Here is a 21,629-nt window from a genome sequence, read left to right as displayed (position 1 = left end):
TTCCAAAACAGCATCTTGAGAAGTTATAAATGTATAATAGTGTAAATGATGAAAATATTCTGCCAACGTTTGCCTGAAATTAACAAGTTACATGAATTAGTTACTAACCGAAAAGCAATACACCAATACATATAAGACAGGAAATTGTATGAGCAATTGAAGAGTTTCTTCAGGTGGAGGGCAGTCAGATTACGGAGCAAGCAATTTAGCCGACATTTATTAGTTCAGGAAAGAGTTAGCAAACATGCAGCAACAAATTATATCTTGATTGTTTGTAATAGAGACATACAGATCTCATCCATATTTCATAAATTTCACTATTTTCTAAACTAGTCTTTTCCTGGCATTTACAAAGTCTGTGTTCTTATGCATTAGAAATTTGCAGCAAAACATACTAAAATATCATTAGCTCATAGTAACCTAAAATAGAAGAGTTTTTTGTTTTTGTTTTTTTTCCCATTCAGAAATTGTCAACTGATTTGGAGTCTTATTTGGAAAAAAAGAAAAAAAAAAAGACCTTTGAAGCTAATCACACACACATTTTTGCCTGATTAATTCTATTTAAAGCTATTTAAAATTCATTAAATTAAAAATTATTTTTTAATTTTTAATTTAATTTTTAATTTTAATTTTTTTTAATTTTTAATTTTTAAATTAAAAATTATTTTTAATTTAATGCTTGCAGGTAGGAGTCAAAATATACTATTAAGTATTACACATTTCACATTTAAAGGCAACGCATTCTTATCAATAACAATGGGATAAATCATAGTATGATTTTATTTGTTTTTTTCTCTCTGCACCTCTAGCAGGTACATTTCTTAGAGGTTCCTACAAAAGGCATGAGACGGGCATGCCAGGTGCCATGCTGCCTTTCTGCTGCTGTTCCAATATGGCTGAGTTATGAGATGCCTGCTGGCTCAGGAATTAAGGACTTAGATTTCCAGATACTCCTCAATTGTTCTGTATTGTACACTTATTCTGAACAACTGCTCTCTTCTGCTAAAGCCATTTTTCAAAGAAATATCTGGGCAGATATTGCTGCTCTGAGATAATTTCTTGTTAGTTAAGTCAGGAAAATACAGAAATCTTGTCCATTTAGGTACTTAGCTATCTGACAAACCTTAGAACAACACAGTGCGTTACATTCTGAAGTTTGATTTCATGTTGTCTTCTGTTGAAAACCATTAGTAATTGAAAATCAGAGTAAAAGAGAAGGTTGGGGAAATGATTGCTTCCAATTTCAAGCAATGCAACTCCTGCATAAAAGCTTTGTTTGTCCTGATCACAAAGAATTTGAACACCATTAGTTTCTGAAACATGAAATGAATCCCAATTGAAACAACTAAGCTTGATTTTATTAGAAGCTGTTACACATTAAAATCCTTAAAAACAGTACATTTTATGAATAATAATAAATGTCCTACTTTTTTTTTTTCCCCTTATGTTAATACTTCTATGAAGACCACACAAAAACTGTTACCCTAAGGAATGCTGACTGAAAATTGTTCTTAATCCATATTTTTTGGTTTGGAAAAAGGGTCTTTTGTGTCAGACTTGCCTATAAACTCAGACTATTAGTTTTCTTGCATTTTTGCTTAGATATGCTCATTATTATTGTTTACTCTTTCCTTCAGCTTCTGCAAGTGTCAAGCCCAGTTCAATCATTAACAGGCAGCAATTTCTACCCTGTTTATTTTCTTTTTTCTATAGTCACTGTGATTCCAAGTGATTCAACATGTCATCCAGATGCCTCCCCATAGATTATATATTTTTTCTGATTGTACAAGAACTCTACAGCAAAGTACAGGGACATGTTCAACCAATAATTATTCAAAATTTGAAAAATACATAAGAGACGTGGTTAAGATAAACACTGTGAATAAAAACCATACTAAACATTAGTAACTTGCAATGCAAATTCCCTGCTCAAATCTTCCAAATACATCAATAGGACAAATGAAACTGTTGCTTTGGGAGAAACTGGGAGGAACTTATTGCTGGGAGTTACAAAAGCAATATTTTGCTTTTCTAAAAAAATAAAAAAAATATATTTTATTTTCCATATGTTGTACAATCAACAGGTGCAGACTATGCAGTATGTAAAGCCTGCTCATGATAATGAAGCTTATTAAATTGCCTTGAAACCCCAAACCAAAATGAACTACACACTATGATGCTCAGAAAACTATGTCCTATAGGCTACCTAGAAACACACATGCATCATTTTGAAAGAATGGCATCCTCTAAAGAAAACTTTAAATAAAAGCTACCACCACTTATGTGAAATTATGTGAAATTGAAACCAATTACATTTGCAGTTGCAATTAAATCACTATAATTATGACGCAGTATATTTTTCTGCAACATTTTATAATAGCATATTTTCTTATTATTGTATAAGTAACGAACTGACAGTTATTCCTATGTGCAAGTCTTTCGTATTTATGAGTTAGGGCAGGCTGGAAATACTGAACTGAGATGAGTACAATGAACAATAGGAAATGATAGTCCAAATGTAACTTTAAATTCTAAAACTAACAAGAGTGATTTTTTTATTTTTTGAAAAGGCAGTAAAAGGTGTTAGGCTTTTTAAGGGTCAGATTTTTACTTGTTACAGCTTTCATAATCATATTCAGTTTCACAAATGCTTAAGAGCTCATGCTGTTATTTTGAAATAGGTCACACCCATGTAAAAAAATCCAGCACCTTTACATTTTACATGCAGTTGTCTAAAATTCTATTTAAGAAATCCCCTTCTAAAAGCAGCAACTGAACATTTAATTAATCATCTAACCACTCCTTACAGTAAATATAACCTGCAACATTAGTCTAAGCCTTATATATTTTTCAGACCTGTTTTTCCTTATTTTCCAATATGAGGGAAGTTTGCAGAACTTTCATTCAAAAATAAAATTATTGTTAACAGATTATGTATATCGTATGTGTCTGGCAGAAGAGTCAAAAGATATGGAAACAACATCTGCCATCAGAAATTAAAATGCCCATCTTCTTTAATATATGCCCATCTACATCAAAGCTCTGGAGGAGGCTTAGGGCACAGCAGTGTGGTAACCACAGCAAAGAGTGAATGCACAGATTCTACTGATATACACACAATTAACACCTACCACAATTAAATTACAATACAAGGGAGACAGGTGATATAGTACTGCATTCCTAAGTACAGACTGATTTATTATTTCATTGTCTTTAGATGCTGGTAAATGTTGATTCGGCACGTCTGGAATACAGGTGAAAGACAAAACCATTGAAACACGTAACAAAAGACTAAACCTGTCTTGAATATTTTACTATATAATATATTGTATTTATATTATCTGCCTTCAAAGATGTTCATAAACTTTTGAGAAAAGTAAGCTGGAAGATGGCAAGCAGTGCCTCTTCACACAAGCAGCTCTCACTAAGAAAGGGCCATGTCTGTGTCAGTGAGTCGCACTGCCCAGCCTGAGCAAGCCTGCAGAGCAAAACAACTGATTCTGAGGATCCAACATCCATAAAATGGGCATTGTAGAGAGGTTTCTATTTCTAGCTATCTTCAGTCAGGTTCCATGGACTGAGTGCTAGTAACAGCTAGAGTTCATCTCCTTTTTCAAACAAGTGTGTATATATATATATATATATATATATATATATATTCATGCATTCCAAGACTGCACTACACAACTAATAAAAACAAGTGCACACCTTATCCAAGCTAAAATACTATTGTCAAGAAACTTCTGCCTATAGTATCCTGATCTACATAGCTTGATATTTGGAAGAAACCTTATTTCTGTATCCACTGTCACTTTATGCCCAATTTGTATACTCTACTAATCTAGTGGAGTGTTTTGGCTCTGAAATCACAGAACATGGACTACTAGCTCTTTACGTTCCTTTCCTAACTATCCTGAGCCACCAATGTCAGCAGGACAGCCCTGAGAGACAGCAGGAAATCAGCAGTGTTCCACTGTGTGGTGCTGAGTGGCTAGAGATGCAAATGAAATTTTTGGTATGGTGATTGATTGCTCTATACCAAACTGAATCAGGAGTTCCAATGAGTTCAAGCTTCTTCTTCATGAAATTCAATTACCTTTGTGATCCATTTCTTTCAATCTCCAAATATCCTAATCATAGAGATGAATCAAAATCCAGTTATAAGAGGACTTTGGTAATTAGCTCTGTGGAAAGTCAAGGGCATAGAAAGTTTCCACTCTTAGCAGTGTTATCTGTCCAGCTTTACCTCCTAAAGCAGCCATCTTAACAACATATATGGTCATCAACGATGTATGCTTTTGCTTTCTTTTTTTTTTTTTTGGAAACTAATTGATGAAACTAAACCAAGATTAAGCTTTAGGCACAATCCCCCAGATATAATGCATGATAAAATACAAATCTTCTCATAAAACCACAAAGGAACTCCACTGGAGGCATGAGGGAAGAACGTAGCACTTGGGTTCTTCCACAGAACATTCAGTTTAAAATATTAACATGGTTTTACATGCGGTATTTGGACTATTTTTTCTTCATTGAAGTGTAATAAATTGCAGAAGAGTTAAAGTACAGAATAAACAAAAATTTTATAGCCCACAATTCCAAACGGAAATTCAACAAAAAAGAATACAAGTTTGTAGATACTCATTCAACTCCCAGGGAGGAAATCCCCAAAAGGCTGGTCACTGAGCCCTCAGATCATCAGCCTGAGTTCTTTTTCCTAACACAATCAATATATCTTAACTACATAAGAAACAGCCCTTACAATAACACTGTCATAAGACCTGTTTTGTGACAATGGTAATAAAGGCATGATAGACTAGCATACAAAAGCAGCACCACTGGTAAATTGTATTGTACATGTTAATTTGGGATCATAACAGCAGGCTGCAGCGCTTCTTGCAGCTCAAACATTGCAGGATGAAGTGCTGGAAGTGAATCAATGTACACTGATATAATCCAATCACATGAATGTAACTTACAATGAAAAAAAAAAAAAAAAAACAAACCACATGATAAACAAATTACCAGCTTGACATAACCAAATAGGTCATTTCTTTAAGTTCCACTTAAGCCAAGAAAACGGAAGTTGTCTTCTTCAAAGCAACATAAAGTTAAAGTCCTGTGAGGATTTCTATGTTATAAGTACATTATAATAGATACTCAAGACACTTCCCTAGAGGGTAACGAAGTCAGGACACAACATGCAGTTCTTCAACCACAAAACCTCATGTGCTGTTCCTGGGAGGCACCTTTTGAAATGTCAGTACACCAACACCGTTTCAGAAAGGACTGAACAAAGCTACCATAAAATGATTTTGAAGTGGCCAGTGACAAAACAAGCCCCAAAAGCAAACCTCATTTCTCACATTTTAGGATAGGTCATTTCTCTCTCAGATCCTCTCTTTTCTAAGCTCCAGTGAGAGTGCTCTCGTATAAGTATGTCCTGGTTTCAGCTGGGATAAAGTTAATTTTCTTCCCAGTAGCTGGTATGGTACTGTGGTTTGGGTTTTTGATGAAAATAGTGGTGATAACACACCACTGGGCTGGGCATGCACCAGGATCTGGGAGGGGGCACAGCCAGGACAGCTGGCTCAGACTGGCCAGAGGGGTGTCCCATGCCACAGGGGACCATTCTTAGCAATAAATTTGGTGTGGCTAGCTGGGGTTGGGCGCTGCTTAGGTTCCAGCTGGGCATCAGCCAGTGGGTGGTGAGCAGGTGCATTGTGCACCACTAGTTTTGTATATATATATATATATATATATATATTTTTTTTTTTCCATTCCTTTTCTGTCCTACCGTGCTTACTTTATCTAAGCCCACTTCTCTCCCCCATCCCACTGTGGTAGAATGAGTGAAGGGCTGTGCAGTGCTGAGCTGCCCACAGAGTTAAACCACAGCAAAGCATCACTGGAAACCCCAGTAGTGACTCATAGTCTCTGGTACAGTACAACTTTAAAACTCTGGATGCTGGTCTTACTGTAAGCTAGTGTATCTCGTGCAGGGCTATTACTGCTCTCTGCTGCTAGAAAAGCTCTGTTTTTAGCTTTAACTATAAATACACAATACAGTGGACTAATTTACCTTACAGTGGCGGTAGCATGTCTCCTAGCACACTGAAACAGCAGAACACAGGAAAGTTTTCATAAACACAAAGTGAACTCCCTCTCAAGTTCTGTATTTCATGTATTTATTGATAGCATTTTTTGAATATTTTCTGTAGCCCAAAGGCACCTTGCAAAGCTAATCCTTCTTTTTAATAGAAAAATAATATTTCCAAGAGATCTGAATTATGTCAGGAGATAAGTAATTCACAGACTACTTTACAACTGACACAGATACAGTAAGAGAGATGCAAGGAGATTAAATCCAGTGGCTACTTGAGGTATGAAGCCATTCTGTGTCAATCTTCCTCCATTTGTTTCTGGAGACTGACACCATACAGTGCTCACCAGTCAGAAACGCATCAATCCTTCAGAGAAAGACGAGAGTGAACTTTCATTTGCATTCACTTAAACAGATGAGATCAGCAATGAATTCTACCAGAAATGAACACTTCTGGGGATGCTGCTTTTATTACCACTGCAGTGATAAAGGATGGAACATGTATATACTGAATGGTCCTCTGAAAATCAAGCTCACAAATCATTGCAGACATGTGGTGTAGGTACTAATACAGTAACATGGTACAGCATCCAGTTTTTCTACTCTTTTGAGATCCAAATTAGCACTATAGTTCTAAATCCTAATAAGTCTAAGTGCCTACCTGGATCAATAGTGCTCATATGGCCAACATTTCTGGTTGTAAATCTGTCTCAGCAAACAACGTTTGCCAGTTCAACTTCCTCAAACCTTGTTTTATATAAGGGTTTTAGAATCGCATTCAATTATGCATTGCATAATTCTTCAATTGCCTTGCTGGATTATACAACAATAATTACCATTATCTGCCATCATCATAAATAGTAACATTGAGTATTCTGAGCAAGTTTAGGTTTAGTTTGTTGTTTTAATTTGCTCTACGTGATGCATTCACAACCTAGCTCTAGTCAAGTTAAGGAGCTAGAGCATGTCCTAAACCAGTTTCCCAGAAAATAGACTTGCTGCTTTTCTGAGTTTTTGTTTTCCCTATTTTTAAAGTTACTTTAACACACCGAAAGTTTCCAATTTCACTACTTACTCTAATTTTTTTCTTTAAATATTGGCTTTAAACACGATTACCAGTAGTTGCTGTCAATTCATATGCTTTTGCAATCCACTTCCTTGGGTTTTCTTGATTTCGTAGTCATCTCTATTATATCATAATCTTCCAGCTGAACTCTGGCTTTCCTGCCTAGTAGGACAATCTCAGATATTTCATGAACCCTGCTGTACCATAGATTTTTCTGTAGTTGATCACCTAATGTCCCTCACATTTAATAAATGCCATATAATCAATCATAACCCTCTCTGTCAAACATTTCAGGTCTACCTGAACCCTTTTCATCTGAAATTTCCTTCCAGCCTTCTGATACTCAATCCCGGAATGTTTACATCAGCATGGCATGTATCTCTATGCGTATCCATTCTTCACCCCCATTATTGTGCTGGTTTTCTGCATTGCTTCCTCTCTTTCTGTGCTTGTCAGAGTGGAATGTATTGTTAATTTTCTTAGCATAAAAAATAAATAAATTGTTTTGATTGAGGAAACTAAGAGAAGCTTGCATTAGCCCAGAAACACAAATTGCATAAGATATTACATTTAAAAAAAAAAATCCGGTATTACAAGTGTGAGCATCTGAATACTCTCAGAAGAAATGCACTACAGTTTCCACAGTCAATAAAGAAAAAAGGAACACTTCATAAAGAATAAGACTTCCAGTGATATATATCCAATTGGCTATTTTAGTTTACTTATTGTTCTTTATTGTCATTAAGACATTTTTACTGTAAAAATTCTGACAGTAATAACATTTAAATGTTTTAAAATTGGATCGATTCTTTCTCTCCTGAAGCTCAGACACTTTAAATTACATGTGTTTAAGCAGTAGTAATAAACACACTGCTATAATAGAGATGGTAAACAAAGACCCAAAATCACTGTCTAGGGTAGTGAAAATAATGCAGGAATAAAGGTTATCTGATGATAAGTGAAAAAGAAAACAGCTATTTTTTTCTGTACTTAAATATACTTGCATACATTTATCAGTTTTGTGCTGACATTATGCTGCATACTGTGAAAGATAAAAATGAACAGACTGATATGTTAAAGACGTTAAGGCAATACAGTAAAAATATTTTATTGGATAATTTGGTGTAAGCTGTATAAGAAACAAATCAAAGAGTCAGAGTTTTGGTATATCATGCATACCAAATACATGACAATAAAACTTTTATATGTTTCCATCATGCTGTTTTATGTCAAATAGTTAATAGGGAAAAACTGTACTAGAAATGTTGTTGAAGTTTAAAGATGTTTCATTATTGTTGTTTTTTTTTAACATCACATCTGCAACTGCAGTATCATGTACACATCTTCATGAAACATGTAACCTCATTAACCAAAAAACTGCCAACATTTACGTGCCCTTTCAAAACTACCCAAAATAAGGTGATAACCTTTTAAACATTATCATGCATTCATATATAAGCTGATATGCTGATATGCACAAAGTCCATTATTTCACAAGAGTAGTTGCCTGTTTTCCTGCCATGAACAGAACTGTCTGAAATGAGACAATCCCACAAGACACCCACCAAACTACCTGCAGAATATCCGGGAGCTCTATAGCCTCCTGCAGATCTGTCAGCTTCTTGTTTACAAGAATATCAGAAAACAAGGAGGTCAACAGTTAGTACAGAAACACATCATCCAATATTAGTCAGAAACTGAAATGTCAGCTCGTTAGCAGATCCACAAGACAACTTTTCTCATTCTCTTCCCGTCCTTTATTTCTAGGCTATAATATTTTTCCCCATTCCTAAAGAATAATTAGTTTTGTAAGCTGGTTTAACACCTCAATGGTCAACAGATATTGGATGGAAACAAGATTTGAAAGAACTGGAATTGATTGGGAGAGGCAGAAATGGAAACAGGAAAAATTATTTGAACCGTGAGAAACTAATGAGAACAAAACCAGGAGAAATGAGGAAAACACCAATCAATTCATTCAGGGACAGCACTGGAAATTGGACTGAGCAGGAATGGGAATCACATTTGTACTTTTATAGCTGAATGTACAGAATTTTATGCTACTTGAGGAGTCTCCCCAACAGTAAGGATTTTGTCCTGGGGGAGAAGGAGTGAAAATGCTGTCTCCAGCAAAGTCAATGGTAGAACTTTCACCAAATCAATGGAGCCAATGTTTTATGTGATAAAAAGAAATAACCTGCACTGGGTATGAAGAAAGTGAAAATTATTTCATTTCTGAGACAGGTAACCCTGGTGCTTTTCATTTAGTCTAAATGAGAAAAGAAAATTGTAGTGCTCTATTGTTCTGCTCATAACTGATTTTTTTTTTTTAAACAGTTGACATTCATTTCTTCAACAGGCTTTTAAATTTCATAAGAAGCTTATATGAATTTACGGAGAGTTACACTAATGAAATAATATGTAAGAAATTATACCTTCTTTAGCTTCAATAACTTCTAAAGTAATTGCCTTTTTCCTCTTCAAACCTGTCTCAGTATTTTTATTTATTTATTTTTTTTCAGAATGACCCATGTTATTTACTTTAACAGGGCATTTGGGGTCATAATGCAACAAAACTTTGTCTTGCTTTGATTTTAAAAAAAAAAAAAAAGTCACTCCTAGTAGAAAGAGTGAGAAGATTCATCTATGACGGAAACTCTAATTAGCTATGACACACTTAAACATTTAAGTTTCCCTTTACTTTTTCAAATAAAATGAGTGAGAAAGGTTGAAAATTAGAAAAAAAGAAAGGAAAAAAGAATCTTTCACTAAACAGCTGTGTGACCTTGATAATTACAAATATGAATTTATTACAGACAACATTTGAGACAATAGAGCTGTAAAAACTGAACTAAAATTAAGACTAAAGCAAAGAAAATATAACGAGATGGGACTACGTTCCACCTCTCTATTGAGAAAACATATTTCTATTGGTATGTTACTTACTATTTTAAAAGGTATTTCCAACACTGAAGTCTTTATCTGTTCCTTTATGGTTCTGCTTTCTAGATAAGTTTTTTTGTTTGTTTGTTTTGTTTTTTTAAAGTAATTCAGAGGTGCTCTGTCCCAATTTCTTATTTTTTAATCCTGTATTTTTATTGTGTAGTATTAAACAAATATATTTTTTCCCTGTTTTTAAACACAAATCAAGTATTTGTTAATTATTTTCCCATTTTAATTATGGACTAGTGCATAGCCTCTTTGGGTCCTTCCTTTTAATATGATCTATCAGCATAATTAATAACATACTTCTTTTGAGGAAAACAGAGGAAGAAGCAAGGAGATGTCCCTCTTACCCTTGAAGTTATGCTAATTCAACTATAGTTTTTGGAAATGATGTGTAATTTGCTAAATAGTTTTTCAACAAAGTAGTTTGGAAAGGTGATGAAATAAAGAAGCGGGCTGACCTTTCTTTTACTGTCATGATTTACAAACTCATAAAAGTTATTGCTCACTGTCATCACTCCAATAATTTCAGCTTCCTGAAGTTTTTATTTCTCACATTTTTTCCTCCTGCAATCTAAAGCAGGATCAGAAGCAGAAAATACACAGCACTGTAACCATACAAATTGTATTATAGTCGTGATAAGAGAAAGATTCAACAAGTGGCTGTGTAACTTGAGTTTCCAGGCAGAAAACAAAAACACATTTGATATTAGTGCAATTTTCAAGCTAATTTCATTTTGAAACACTATATGTCTTAAGAAGAACTACAGTGGTTTGCCAGGGGAGTTTTTTTTTTTTTTTTTTTTTTTTTTTTAAAATCAATATACTGTATTTGGTGCAACTGGTATTGCAGTTTCTCTATCAGGGCCACACAAAGCAACCGTTTTTTCAGAAATGGATTTCATAGAATTTATAATGGCCTTAAAATAGCAAAATTTTAACCGCCTAACAGAAATGAAGTGGAAATAAATAAATAAATCATCTGCTGCCTGTAACCATTCTCACATATAAGAAAATGGTAACAATCACAGACTGAATGGAAATTAATTCCTTAGACTCCCCCAGTATATTGAAACTTTTAGCAAAGTAGAAAACAAAATAAATGTTCAAAAATTTGGAAGTGATTCTAAATGGGCCACGTAGGTCATTCAGTACTATGAGTTGGCAAATCTCCTGTGAGAAGGATGGTATCAGCAACCTTATTCCAGGGATCCATGAACCATGTTTAGCGGGCAACAAAGAACTCATCTAGGTACCCAAACCCAAGTAGTTCTAGAAATTGAATACAAGTTTGTAGAGAGCAAAGTCATGAGAAAGTTTGCAAAGAAAACCTTGTCACATTTCCACTACAACCAGCAGACCAATGAAAACATATATTATGTCAGAAGAATCCAGAAGGTACCAGCAAAGTTTAAGGCCACCATACAGAATGGAAATGCGCTACCAGGCTCAAAGGTCAGTTATTAATGCATTTAGAGCCTGATCTGCTGGAACAGTTACAAAGCAATGGATCCTCTGAAACAGACATGGAAAATCTGTAGACCTGAGCCGGACCTGACTTAATTTCTAAATGCACATAGCTACATTGTATTTTCTACATTCATTAAGGGCAAGAGTAAGGTATATGAATAATACTTGGTGCACCACAAGTCTTAGCAAAACATACTCAACACAGAGTAAGTTTGTTCTCACATACAGTGAGCTCGCAGCTATCAAAAGAATGCAAGTGATGAGTACTGTTATCCATTCAACTAGCAAAGTCCATATTACCTGGAAATACATGGCATCTCTAGATTTCCCTAATTACTATAATATTCCTAAGATTTTTTCAGTTAGCATTTTCTGGTTTGAAGAAGTACAAGACATCTTTCAGCTTTACAAGTAAGAACAGATCCAAAGGTCGATCAAATATTGACTGAAAATACTGATTTAAACACACATACACAAAATCATTTTCTCTCTTTGAATTTCACATAGGATAACTGACTCAGAGAAGATGTCTCTGAGCAAATCTCTCTAAAATGCATTTATGTATGCAAACGTTGGCTCAGCTGTATTCTGTAACCCCCGAGACTGCCTAATATAGAGGGCTTTCTCTGATTCTGTATCCCATATATAACTGTAGAATGCAACAAATGACACTACTTATTGTGCATTTCAAAATACTAATTCTAATATTAGTGTTTGAGTTTACAACTAAAGTCAAGCAAATTTTTTTGCTGTTTCTTTTTTTTTTTTTGACACATTTTACACTTGTGTCACACTAACTTTTTCCTTCATACCTTCAGTAAACTGAAAAATATAAAAAATGCAGGAAGCTCTATTATATTGAGCTGTCCTTTGAGAATAAGAAGGTTGCCATGCATTTATGTACACAAGGCCCTTTCTAAATATGTAGGAGTTCAAATAGCTGTTTCTGCTAAGCAAGTTGTCCATTGAGAGCAACAGTAGTAACGGAGTCATATTTTCATAAATATTTCAAGTGTGAAAGATATCAGCTGAGGTCTATTGTCACAAGGTGCTCTGCCTGACCTTCAGTTTTTCACACAATAGCACTGGGTAGTGCTTTCAGCAGAACCAGGTGCTCTCTGTACTGACCTCTAAAGCTTACCATTCAGAAACTGTTCCACTACGAAGCATACTCTTTCCAAACCATTGTCAAACTGCAACACACTACCATTATTTCCACTTCTTCTTTTTCTCTGCTCTGAAGAGGTGATCATCTATGTTGCCATTCCCTTTTATTCATTTTCAGCTATGCTCACCAGCTTGCGCCACCTTGTCATGATTGTTTGTTTCTCAAACGTTATATTTGTTGTATAAACGTATAAATAATTTCAGGAAAGCACCTATATGGACAGATGCAGTCAAAGCCAAATTCACATGAAGCCTATGATCCAATGCTCAAGCATGCATTCTAGAAAAACGCAAGCTATTTCAGATTTAGAAGCCTTCTCAGTGAAGTATTGTGCTAAAGCTAACAAGTCCTGCCACTAACCATATCCTTTGTCTTCTGTCTCCAAGAACTTTTTTAAGCCTTTACCTGACACAGTCTAAGAGTGGCACTGGATTGGGACACAGTTAATTCTGTCTCTCGTTTGCCACTGACTTTGAATAGGCCAGCTACTGACTCCTATCACATTATTTCTCTGCCTTATTCATTTACTATAAACTTTGCAAAGCAGGGAAGCTGTCTTACAGACTGTTTGCAAGAGCTTCTCCACACAAGCCAAATTTGAACTCTCCCAGAAGCAGCAAGCCTATGCTAATATATTAGCATCTGTTTCTATTATTAATATTAGTAAATTTCAAATAATTTGTAATTTTCATAGAGCAAAATTGGGTATCAATATATATTAAATATTTTACCTCCAGAAGGCTTGTTAACTAACTTTGCCATTCTTGGACAAGGACAATATTTTTGTAAGCAGCAGTAATCTCTCGTCACCTTTCAACGTTCCTCATACCCAGCCACCTTCTGTTTTTTCCTTTGGTGTCTGCTATGAATGTGTTTTTCTTTTGCCCTTATGATTGACATTAAAAAAAAACTTAGCATTGTTCTCATATACCCATGATAGCTTGATAGCTTTCTGAAAGAATTCCTATTTTGAGTCTATATTAATTACTTCTATTCATTCCAAAGTGAACTGTAATCAGCCAGAAGCTCTTCATCATTCTTCAGAATATTTAGCACCCTTAAAGTGACACCATTTACTGTGCAGCTTATTGCTCTACTTCCTTCAAGATCCAAAGTTTTGCATTCTCATTTTTCATCCAGTCATTACCGATATTTTATTACTATGACCCTAACTTCTCTACTTGCTCCTCAGACAGTAGCAAAGGTACTCATCTCCCCTGTACACAGCTGAATCATAGTCTACTCATCTGAAGTATCAAATTAAATGTCTCCAAATATATTTCACTCCTATCCTTCCTTTTTTTTTTTTTAAATTGTTGATATCCAATTACTCACTCATGTAAAGATCTCAACTTGGCGCTTTCTTCCTTATAATTAGTTTTCTTTAATGTTTGTCCAGCCAAGCTTCATTTCTTTTTCATTCAACTACCATGAAAGATTGTTCCTCTCTCTCCAAACAGGAATAAAAACACAGCTTTCATATTCTCAGTTATGTCTTGTATAAGCTGCCTAAGATCCTAAAGTAGCTATCAAGCCAAATCCAGTTGTTCTGTGAGCCGTGAAACCAGTAAAGTTTGCTATCCTGGAGTATTTCCTAGATCTCCGTCCCATACTCCTGCAATTATCTCAGGTTTTCCCACATCCTCTATAATCTCATTATCTGCAATACTATCAGTTTTCCTTCCTGACCTCTAGATTCTCCTACAGTATCTTGGGTAAGTAAGTTCCAAAGTAATTTACAGAACATGGAAGGATAAAATGGTCTATCAAGAAATTCCAGGCTACCGTAAAATAACGGTACTCCAAAGTTTTATTTGAGTACAAATCTATGCTCTATTTTTCTTAGCCTTCACACAAATCAGTAGGTCTAGAAAACAAGAGCTATTTAATTTTCTTGTACGCGATATTAACTCCAAAATTACCGACGCAACATAAATGCCAGCAGTTAGTATTTCACTAGCACACATTTTACTAGCATTCAGCTGCTTATGAAAAAACCCCCCAGCTGCCTTCTGTAGGAACTCAAGTACATCAAACCATCTATTGTTCTTCTTGTGTTGACAATTTCTACAGTGAATATATACAAATACACAAATAAATGGCAGAAAAAAAAATCAAAACACAGAGTAGAATAATTGAATATCAAGAACAAGAATGCAGTTGATACTTTGCTGATGATATTAATCATTGGGTTATTTAAGGCACTTCAATATACTAGCATGGATTATACCATCTGAAACAGTTTTTAAACTTTCTATCTGCTTTAGAAACCAAAAATCAAAGCAATAATTCTAGGCCCAGTTTATTAATAAAAATTCTTGGCTACATGTATTAATTCTTGAAATTAAGGATATAATCAGCAGGCCCATATATCTGAAAAGCAATTTTTAATTTACTATGGCAAAAGAGCATACATAGTAGTTGAGAACAAATCTGATTAAAAGTGAAAAGCTGGGCCCAGTGTGTGTGACATAAAATGTCAGTGACACCAATAATTACAGCTTCCCAGGAAATGCCAAGTGGCTTAGAATCTTCTGACAGAACAAGACACCTAAATCTAGCAAATGACTGAATGACATAAGAATAATTAAAAAAAAAGTTGAAGTCAGATATTTTCATACATATTTTTTGCATACAACTAAAACATATTTCAGTTTATGCCATGAATATATGCATCAACATTATTCGTGAGTGATGCATTGTAGACTGACAATTCATATTTCTGTAGTTTCTTTTGTGCACTGGAACACCCTAAAACGTTCTGCAAAGCAATAAATATAATCACAGAGAAATAGTGATAGGTCATCAATACAGTAGAGGGTTTCTTTACCCAGACTTATCAGACATTCTAGGTACTGCAATACTTCTGAAACATGAGTACCAATTAATCTGAAATATTTCTGCCTGTGAAGGACCTTTTATGTAATCACCTGTACTACTAGAGACTGTGTCTGTACTTTTGAAACAACTGCAGAAGGATAGCAGTTTCATTGTCAATGTTCTCACTCTCTTGAAAGGCCAGTAGGTTTCCCCAAATTCCCCTGACATCTTAAATGTGTGATCTTACGCTAACCCTGACTGAATGTGCTCTGAAATCCACATACGCTACTCACAAGATAAACAAAAATATTGATAAAGCAACTGTGGCATCACTGGTAACAGCAGTACGGACAAAAAAGAATAGAAAGTTGAACCTATCTTTCCATGCTTACTAGGGCTCACCATGGATGAGCAGCTCCCTGCATTTATTGAACAGAACAGTCAGCTAACCTTCAGCTGATGAAATTCAGATACCCACTTATAGCCATTCATCCATGCTCCTTGCTGCTCTTAGCTTCACACATTTACGAATTCAGTGTTTTGGAGTATACCTCTGTGGGCTTTTTGATCTGTAACCACCCCTCCAGCAGCACGTTCACCTGCGCACGCGTGCAGCAGCACACACAGCAGCAGCAGCCCTGTAGCTATCCTCCAGGGGTCACAATTGGGTTACAAATTCTATAAAATGTGCTGACTGTGCAGCCTGGTTTGGAGCAATTTATTCACGTCCTTCTTCATTAAGATTCAAATGGAATAAGTAAGATAGAAATTGAACAGATACAGAAATTGTGGCTTGCTTCTGTAGTCAGTAAACATTTATTCACCAGGCGCAGCTCGCTCTCATACTCTCTCTCATATTCTTTCTCTTCCCCTATCCTTCCTGCTTGCTGTTTTAATGCATAATTAAGAAGGTCAGAATTAATGAAGCAGTGTGGAGTAAAGTTCAAGGAATCCCCAGGCACTATTTATTCTATTAGATCTCAGGCATGAATGTCAGATTGGCAGCATTAGAGGCAGAGGCAGAAGAGCTGGCAGCAGTCCAGGAGTGAAGCTACCCCGGGAGGCTTACCTGCAGCGTCAAGTCGTTGCTGAGTTCCTTCCCTGCAAAAATCACCCGCAGCTGGTCAGCTGGAACTGCCAGTCGCTGCGCAACCACCTCCTTCAGCTGGAGGATGCTGGCATCCGACCTTAGCTCCACCGGGAAGCCATGGCTGGAGTTGAACCTAACAAACACTAAAAAACAAAACAAAAATTTTAAAGTGAGCATTTCTTACCATGTACCCATACTAGCATGACTGTGAAAGGCTTGTTCTTTAGCTTCAGAAAGCGTTCACAAGTTTAAGAGAAAAGCTATTAATACTGCAATGTATCATTTTGAAAAGACAAACTGTATGGGATTTCCCATCGCAGAATACTTAGTGGCCAATAAGCAAAAGCAATGTGGTTCACCCAGCAGAGTTATAAATTGCAGAGAACAGTCAGAACCAAAAGGGACCCAGCTGGGCAGCAGGCCAAGCAATCACTAATTGGCACAACAGATTTTCGATTAAGCCTTATCCTTAGCAGGCATAGGGCACACACACTTTCTGTGCCCCTTGTGCTCTTCCCCACTGCATGTAACAAATATATGTAAGAAACTGAGTTTTAGAGCTATGATACATTAAATAATACTACAAAAAACTATTCATTGTCACACAGTAAAGCACGATCACATAAACTGGTTTCCCATAGATATAACTCTATGGAAGATAATGACAAGAGAGAAAAATCACACACCAGCAAAAATGTCTGGGAGCATAGCATTACACTGTGGTGTTTTCAGAGTTCACTAAAGCATCTGCAGTACATAACTCCTGCCGGCATACACCGCGCATCCAGTGCAGAAAATCACTACTGCACTAGCCATATCATTTTTAGAGCCGCAGCAACTGGTTTATGCATCCAGAGAAGTCTGGCAAATAAACTCATGAGCTTACTGCCATTCAGCTGGCAGAGCTGTTTTTCATAAGAATGCTGAATGAGCTCATTGGGCCCATGATCAGGGGAATGACTACAAGAACTATGAAACAGGAAAAACCTCCCTACATCTGTATCAATCACTGGGACTGTATGAACAGTACATATGAACCCAGTGGACTGCTTTAACCAATAGCTCCACAACCAGAAAGCAAAGGAATTAGGAATATATATCCCCAATATATACATACATGTATATCCCCATCTAGATAGCGGATACCTGAAACCTGAACTGTTTGGGCATTGATCGCAGCACCATTCTTCTTAAAGATTCATTTTCAATTCTCACTGCAATGCTTTAGCTGAAGATGTTATTCCCTAGAATTGTTGATGACTGACAGAAGCAGAAGTTTCATACAGTTTGAAAAAATAACTATTTTTAAACTGAAGATGTGATCTATGATTTTTCAAACACAAAGATGTACCTCACCACTCCAAAAGTTGTCAAATACTTTGAGCACTTATACTAAGACCATATCTACTATGTGTAAGAATATATAATCCTTAAGTGTATATACACTATATTTGAATATAGCTGAGAACGCTGCTGCTGTTTTGTTGAGCAATGAACATTGTATATACTTGCAATTTCATATCTTTTATACAGATTTTGATATACCTGGATAATCTTTAAGGGACAAGTCCGTATACCAATAAATATTTCCACAACATTTTAAGTGTTGCATTTAAAAGTACCCTCTTGCTGTACTAAAATATGGGCCAGGATTGCATAATGCTGTGTCAGCAGAGTGCAATGCCTATGCCCTGAAATGTGCTACAGCTTCCTGTATTACATCTTGTTACTGGTCTTGATTTCTATTTGAAGATGTTCTGGAAATAACTGAACTATACAACCCTTACCCTTATATTCAGATCAGTCAGAAAAATCAGTGGATTTTGAATTTTATTTTGGTTGTGGTTTAGAGACTAAAGGATGAATTATAGGACAAGGCACAGTTCCAATTACTGAACATGTCCCATCTTTACAGGAACACTCACAATGTTCAACTATAAATATCGCTACCTTGGCTGGTAGCAAAATATATAGTTAAACCAATGGAAAATAAACTTTTATACGCTAAGCCGTATCTATCTAATAGATATGTATACACATGTATAGATTTATATAGACATGCTCACATAAACATGTAATGTGCATACATGTGCATCTGCAAGGACTTCTGTCTAACTGGTAAGCAATGCTCTTTTTCTTTAGTCTTATGAAAGTCAGTGCTGTTGGTTTTGGAAATGAAATAAAAAGTTAGCAAGTGCATTGATTCTGCAAATCAAATGTGCTGGTAAGAGGAAAGTGCTTGATAAAAGAAACACAAACAGGCAAAGGAGTATTTAAGTGAATTTTAAAGCACTACTCATTTTCCAAAGACAACATAAATCCAATGCACTTACTGCAAGCATAATTCATGTCTACCACCAACAGCTGCCACCCCATCCCCCACAGAAGTGTATTTTTATTCATCACCAACAGGTACAGTCTCCCAATCCCAGCGTGTACAAGGAGGTAGAAGCATCCATCCCACAGTTGTAACACAAACAAGGGGGAAGAGAGGGAAGCAGCATTAACATTTTGCACGCAACAAGATGAGAACTATTCTCCTACAAGCCTGAGGTGCTGACTCAGAAAAATGCAGGAATGCCAAGCTTTGTTTGCTGGAAGGTTCCAATCCACAAACAGTTAATTTACATTATACGTTAATTCTATCAAAAAGAATGCCATCCACCAACTATCCATCCATCAATTCTTTTAGATGAAAAAGCAATGATGGGATCTTTGCTTACGTGCACAGAGCATAAAGAAAACTAAATACAAAACTTTAATCTGCCGAATAAAAACAATTTCACCACTATGTTCCATGCTGCATTTTAATAATAATAATAACAATAAAGTTATTTTCTTCCTGGAATTTCAGCTCAATAATTAAATCATCACTATTGAGCTGATACTCTGAACAGTGCATATTACTCGACATCTCAGCTGAAGTTACACAAACCTCTAACACCCCTTCCAAAGCGCACAGTCTTTGGAAAGAGCTTGAATTTAAAGTTTGTCTACTGGAAGCTAAATAAATATTGGCTTCACAGAAGACTAGAGAATCTACCTCAATCCCAAACTTCTGATGGAAATCCAGTAGAAACCCATCAAGTTATTTACATTATCCTACCCCAATTGAAGAAAGGAGGCTCCGCTTGGGTCAGGTCTCCTCCTCCCACATCTGTAACCATAAAACTGGTCCAATAAAAGGAAATGTTATACTTGGCTGTCATGTCAACACAGAGAATTGCATGGATCTGATTTCTATAAGGATCAAGATGTTACCTGGGTGCTTTTGTAAATGTCCCTTAGTACCTCTCTCTTAAATATTTCACTTTGCATCCACACATTTTAAGCACAGGACGATAGTAGCACTGAAAGTGAGTAAAATAGAATTGCATAAATATTTCACTACGTCTTCCAGATATCTAAGGTTTACATCTTCATGCAATAACTTCAGTTTTACATTTAACGCATTGGAGGGCATTGATCTGTTTGGAAAGATCAGCAACTAATACATAAGTGGAACGTTTTATAAAAAGTAACTTTTAAAGATTGCTAACATCATTTCCCATGTCTTATATAATGCACATTTTTCAAGCATGTGCCTACACAGCAAGAAAATTTTTGGCAGAGGGAACACTCTTGGCTCTGGGGACAAGGGCAGAAAGTGCATTTGCACTGAGCAATGCCTTTCCCCCAGGAAACTGATATGACAAAAATCAGAATATACAGGGTTGCAGGGTAAGTGAAACACATTCAGGTGTGAACAAGATGTATGGGATCATATATAGAGAAATGATGGTCTAGCATGCAGCAGCAGGTTATAACTGCTTAATCAGAATAGAACAAGTTTTCACAGGCAGAAGCTAGTAATTCATGGAAACAGAAGCTGGAAGTAAAAATGCTACACTGCAACATATATACATGCACAAACTGAACAAAGTGGAGGCATACACATGTAAATATTGAGTAGAATAAAAAATCTCAGTTACCAGTTTGGGTAATTTTCAGCACTTTTAGACTTGCTTTCATCTCGGATAAAAGAATTCAAAGTATTTGACCATTTGTGTAACAATTTGTGTTCTTCTTGCTGAACAAGAAGTAATATATGTTAAAATATTTTCATTTCTGCAGCACTTCATGGAAGTGTTTCTTTGTTCTTCCTGCTGACTGCACTCTGCTTGGATTAACGCTGGTGCTACATTCTGAGGGAAATAATCTCAGAAAGACGTGAGTACTATGGTCAAAAGGAATCTATAAGGTACCTTGCTAGTAACTTCCCAGCACTTAGTTTGAAAAAAAATGTTCCCTAGGAACTCAGCTGCTTAGCATTTAGTTGATTTGTATTCAGCTGGCTGTAGTAAATAGAAGTTTTAAAACTAAAAATATTTTTAATTTAAATTTTAATTAGGTTATTAAAAGCAATTAATATCATTATCACCTCCACAGTGACTTATATTAATAAATTCAATGTAACGAAACACTTTATTCATGTAAATACAACACAGAAATTCACTAGTTCTCAAACACAGTATTTCTATCCCAAAGACCTCATGTTTCAGAAAAAGTCTGATCTATCACTTCACCCACTACCAAAATAGAGTCAGCAACAAGATTCAGCCACTTAGGATACAATATGTTAAATAGAGTTTCGAAACTAAATAATTGTTAGTGAAGGCAACATAGGCAAGTAAAGAGGACTGTGACAAAATCTTGTGCAGCTGAAGACAGCACCGCTCCAGGCCACCTGTCCATGCCTTATGCATCCAACCGGGATACCAAAAGAAATGTGCACCTGCATCCCAGCTGTGTCTGTTTACAATTCAGCATATTAGTACAAATTCAATGGGAAATTCAAGTAAATGCACAGATGCAAACTGGATAAGCTCAGACACAAGCACACAGTGGGGAGGAGGTGCTGGGGATCCACAGGATGCCTTGTGAAGCCTGCAAGCAAGCTGGTGGGCAGGCGCCCCTGCCAGGACCA

The 21,629-nt window shown here is 36.0% G+C and overlaps 1 protein-coding gene across 2 annotated transcripts in view; it reads right to left on the bottom strand.

Annotated features, from left to right (window-relative positions):
* The window catches only part of PRKN (parkin RBR E3 ubiquitin protein ligase), a 759,823-nt gene that overhangs the window by 599,471 nt on the left and 138,723 nt on the right, over nt 1-21,629 (bottom strand). For both annotated transcript variants that reach the window (XM_068676962.1, XM_068676963.1), the window contains exon 2: nt 16,643-16,806. In XM_068676962.1, the coding sequence (XP_068533063.1) occupies nt 16,643-16,806 (164 nt within the window). The remainder of the gene's footprint in view (nt 1-16,642; nt 16,807-21,629) is intronic.

This window comes from Anas acuta, chromosome 3 (assembly GCF_963932015.1).
Source record: "Anas acuta chromosome 3, bAnaAcu1.1, whole genome shotgun sequence".
In the NCBI taxonomy this organism is placed as follows: domain Eukaryota; kingdom Metazoa; phylum Chordata; class Aves; order Anseriformes; family Anatidae; genus Anas; species Anas acuta.
Note: the sequence above shows the minus strand (reverse complement) of the source record. Positions and strands in the feature narration are given on the sequence as shown.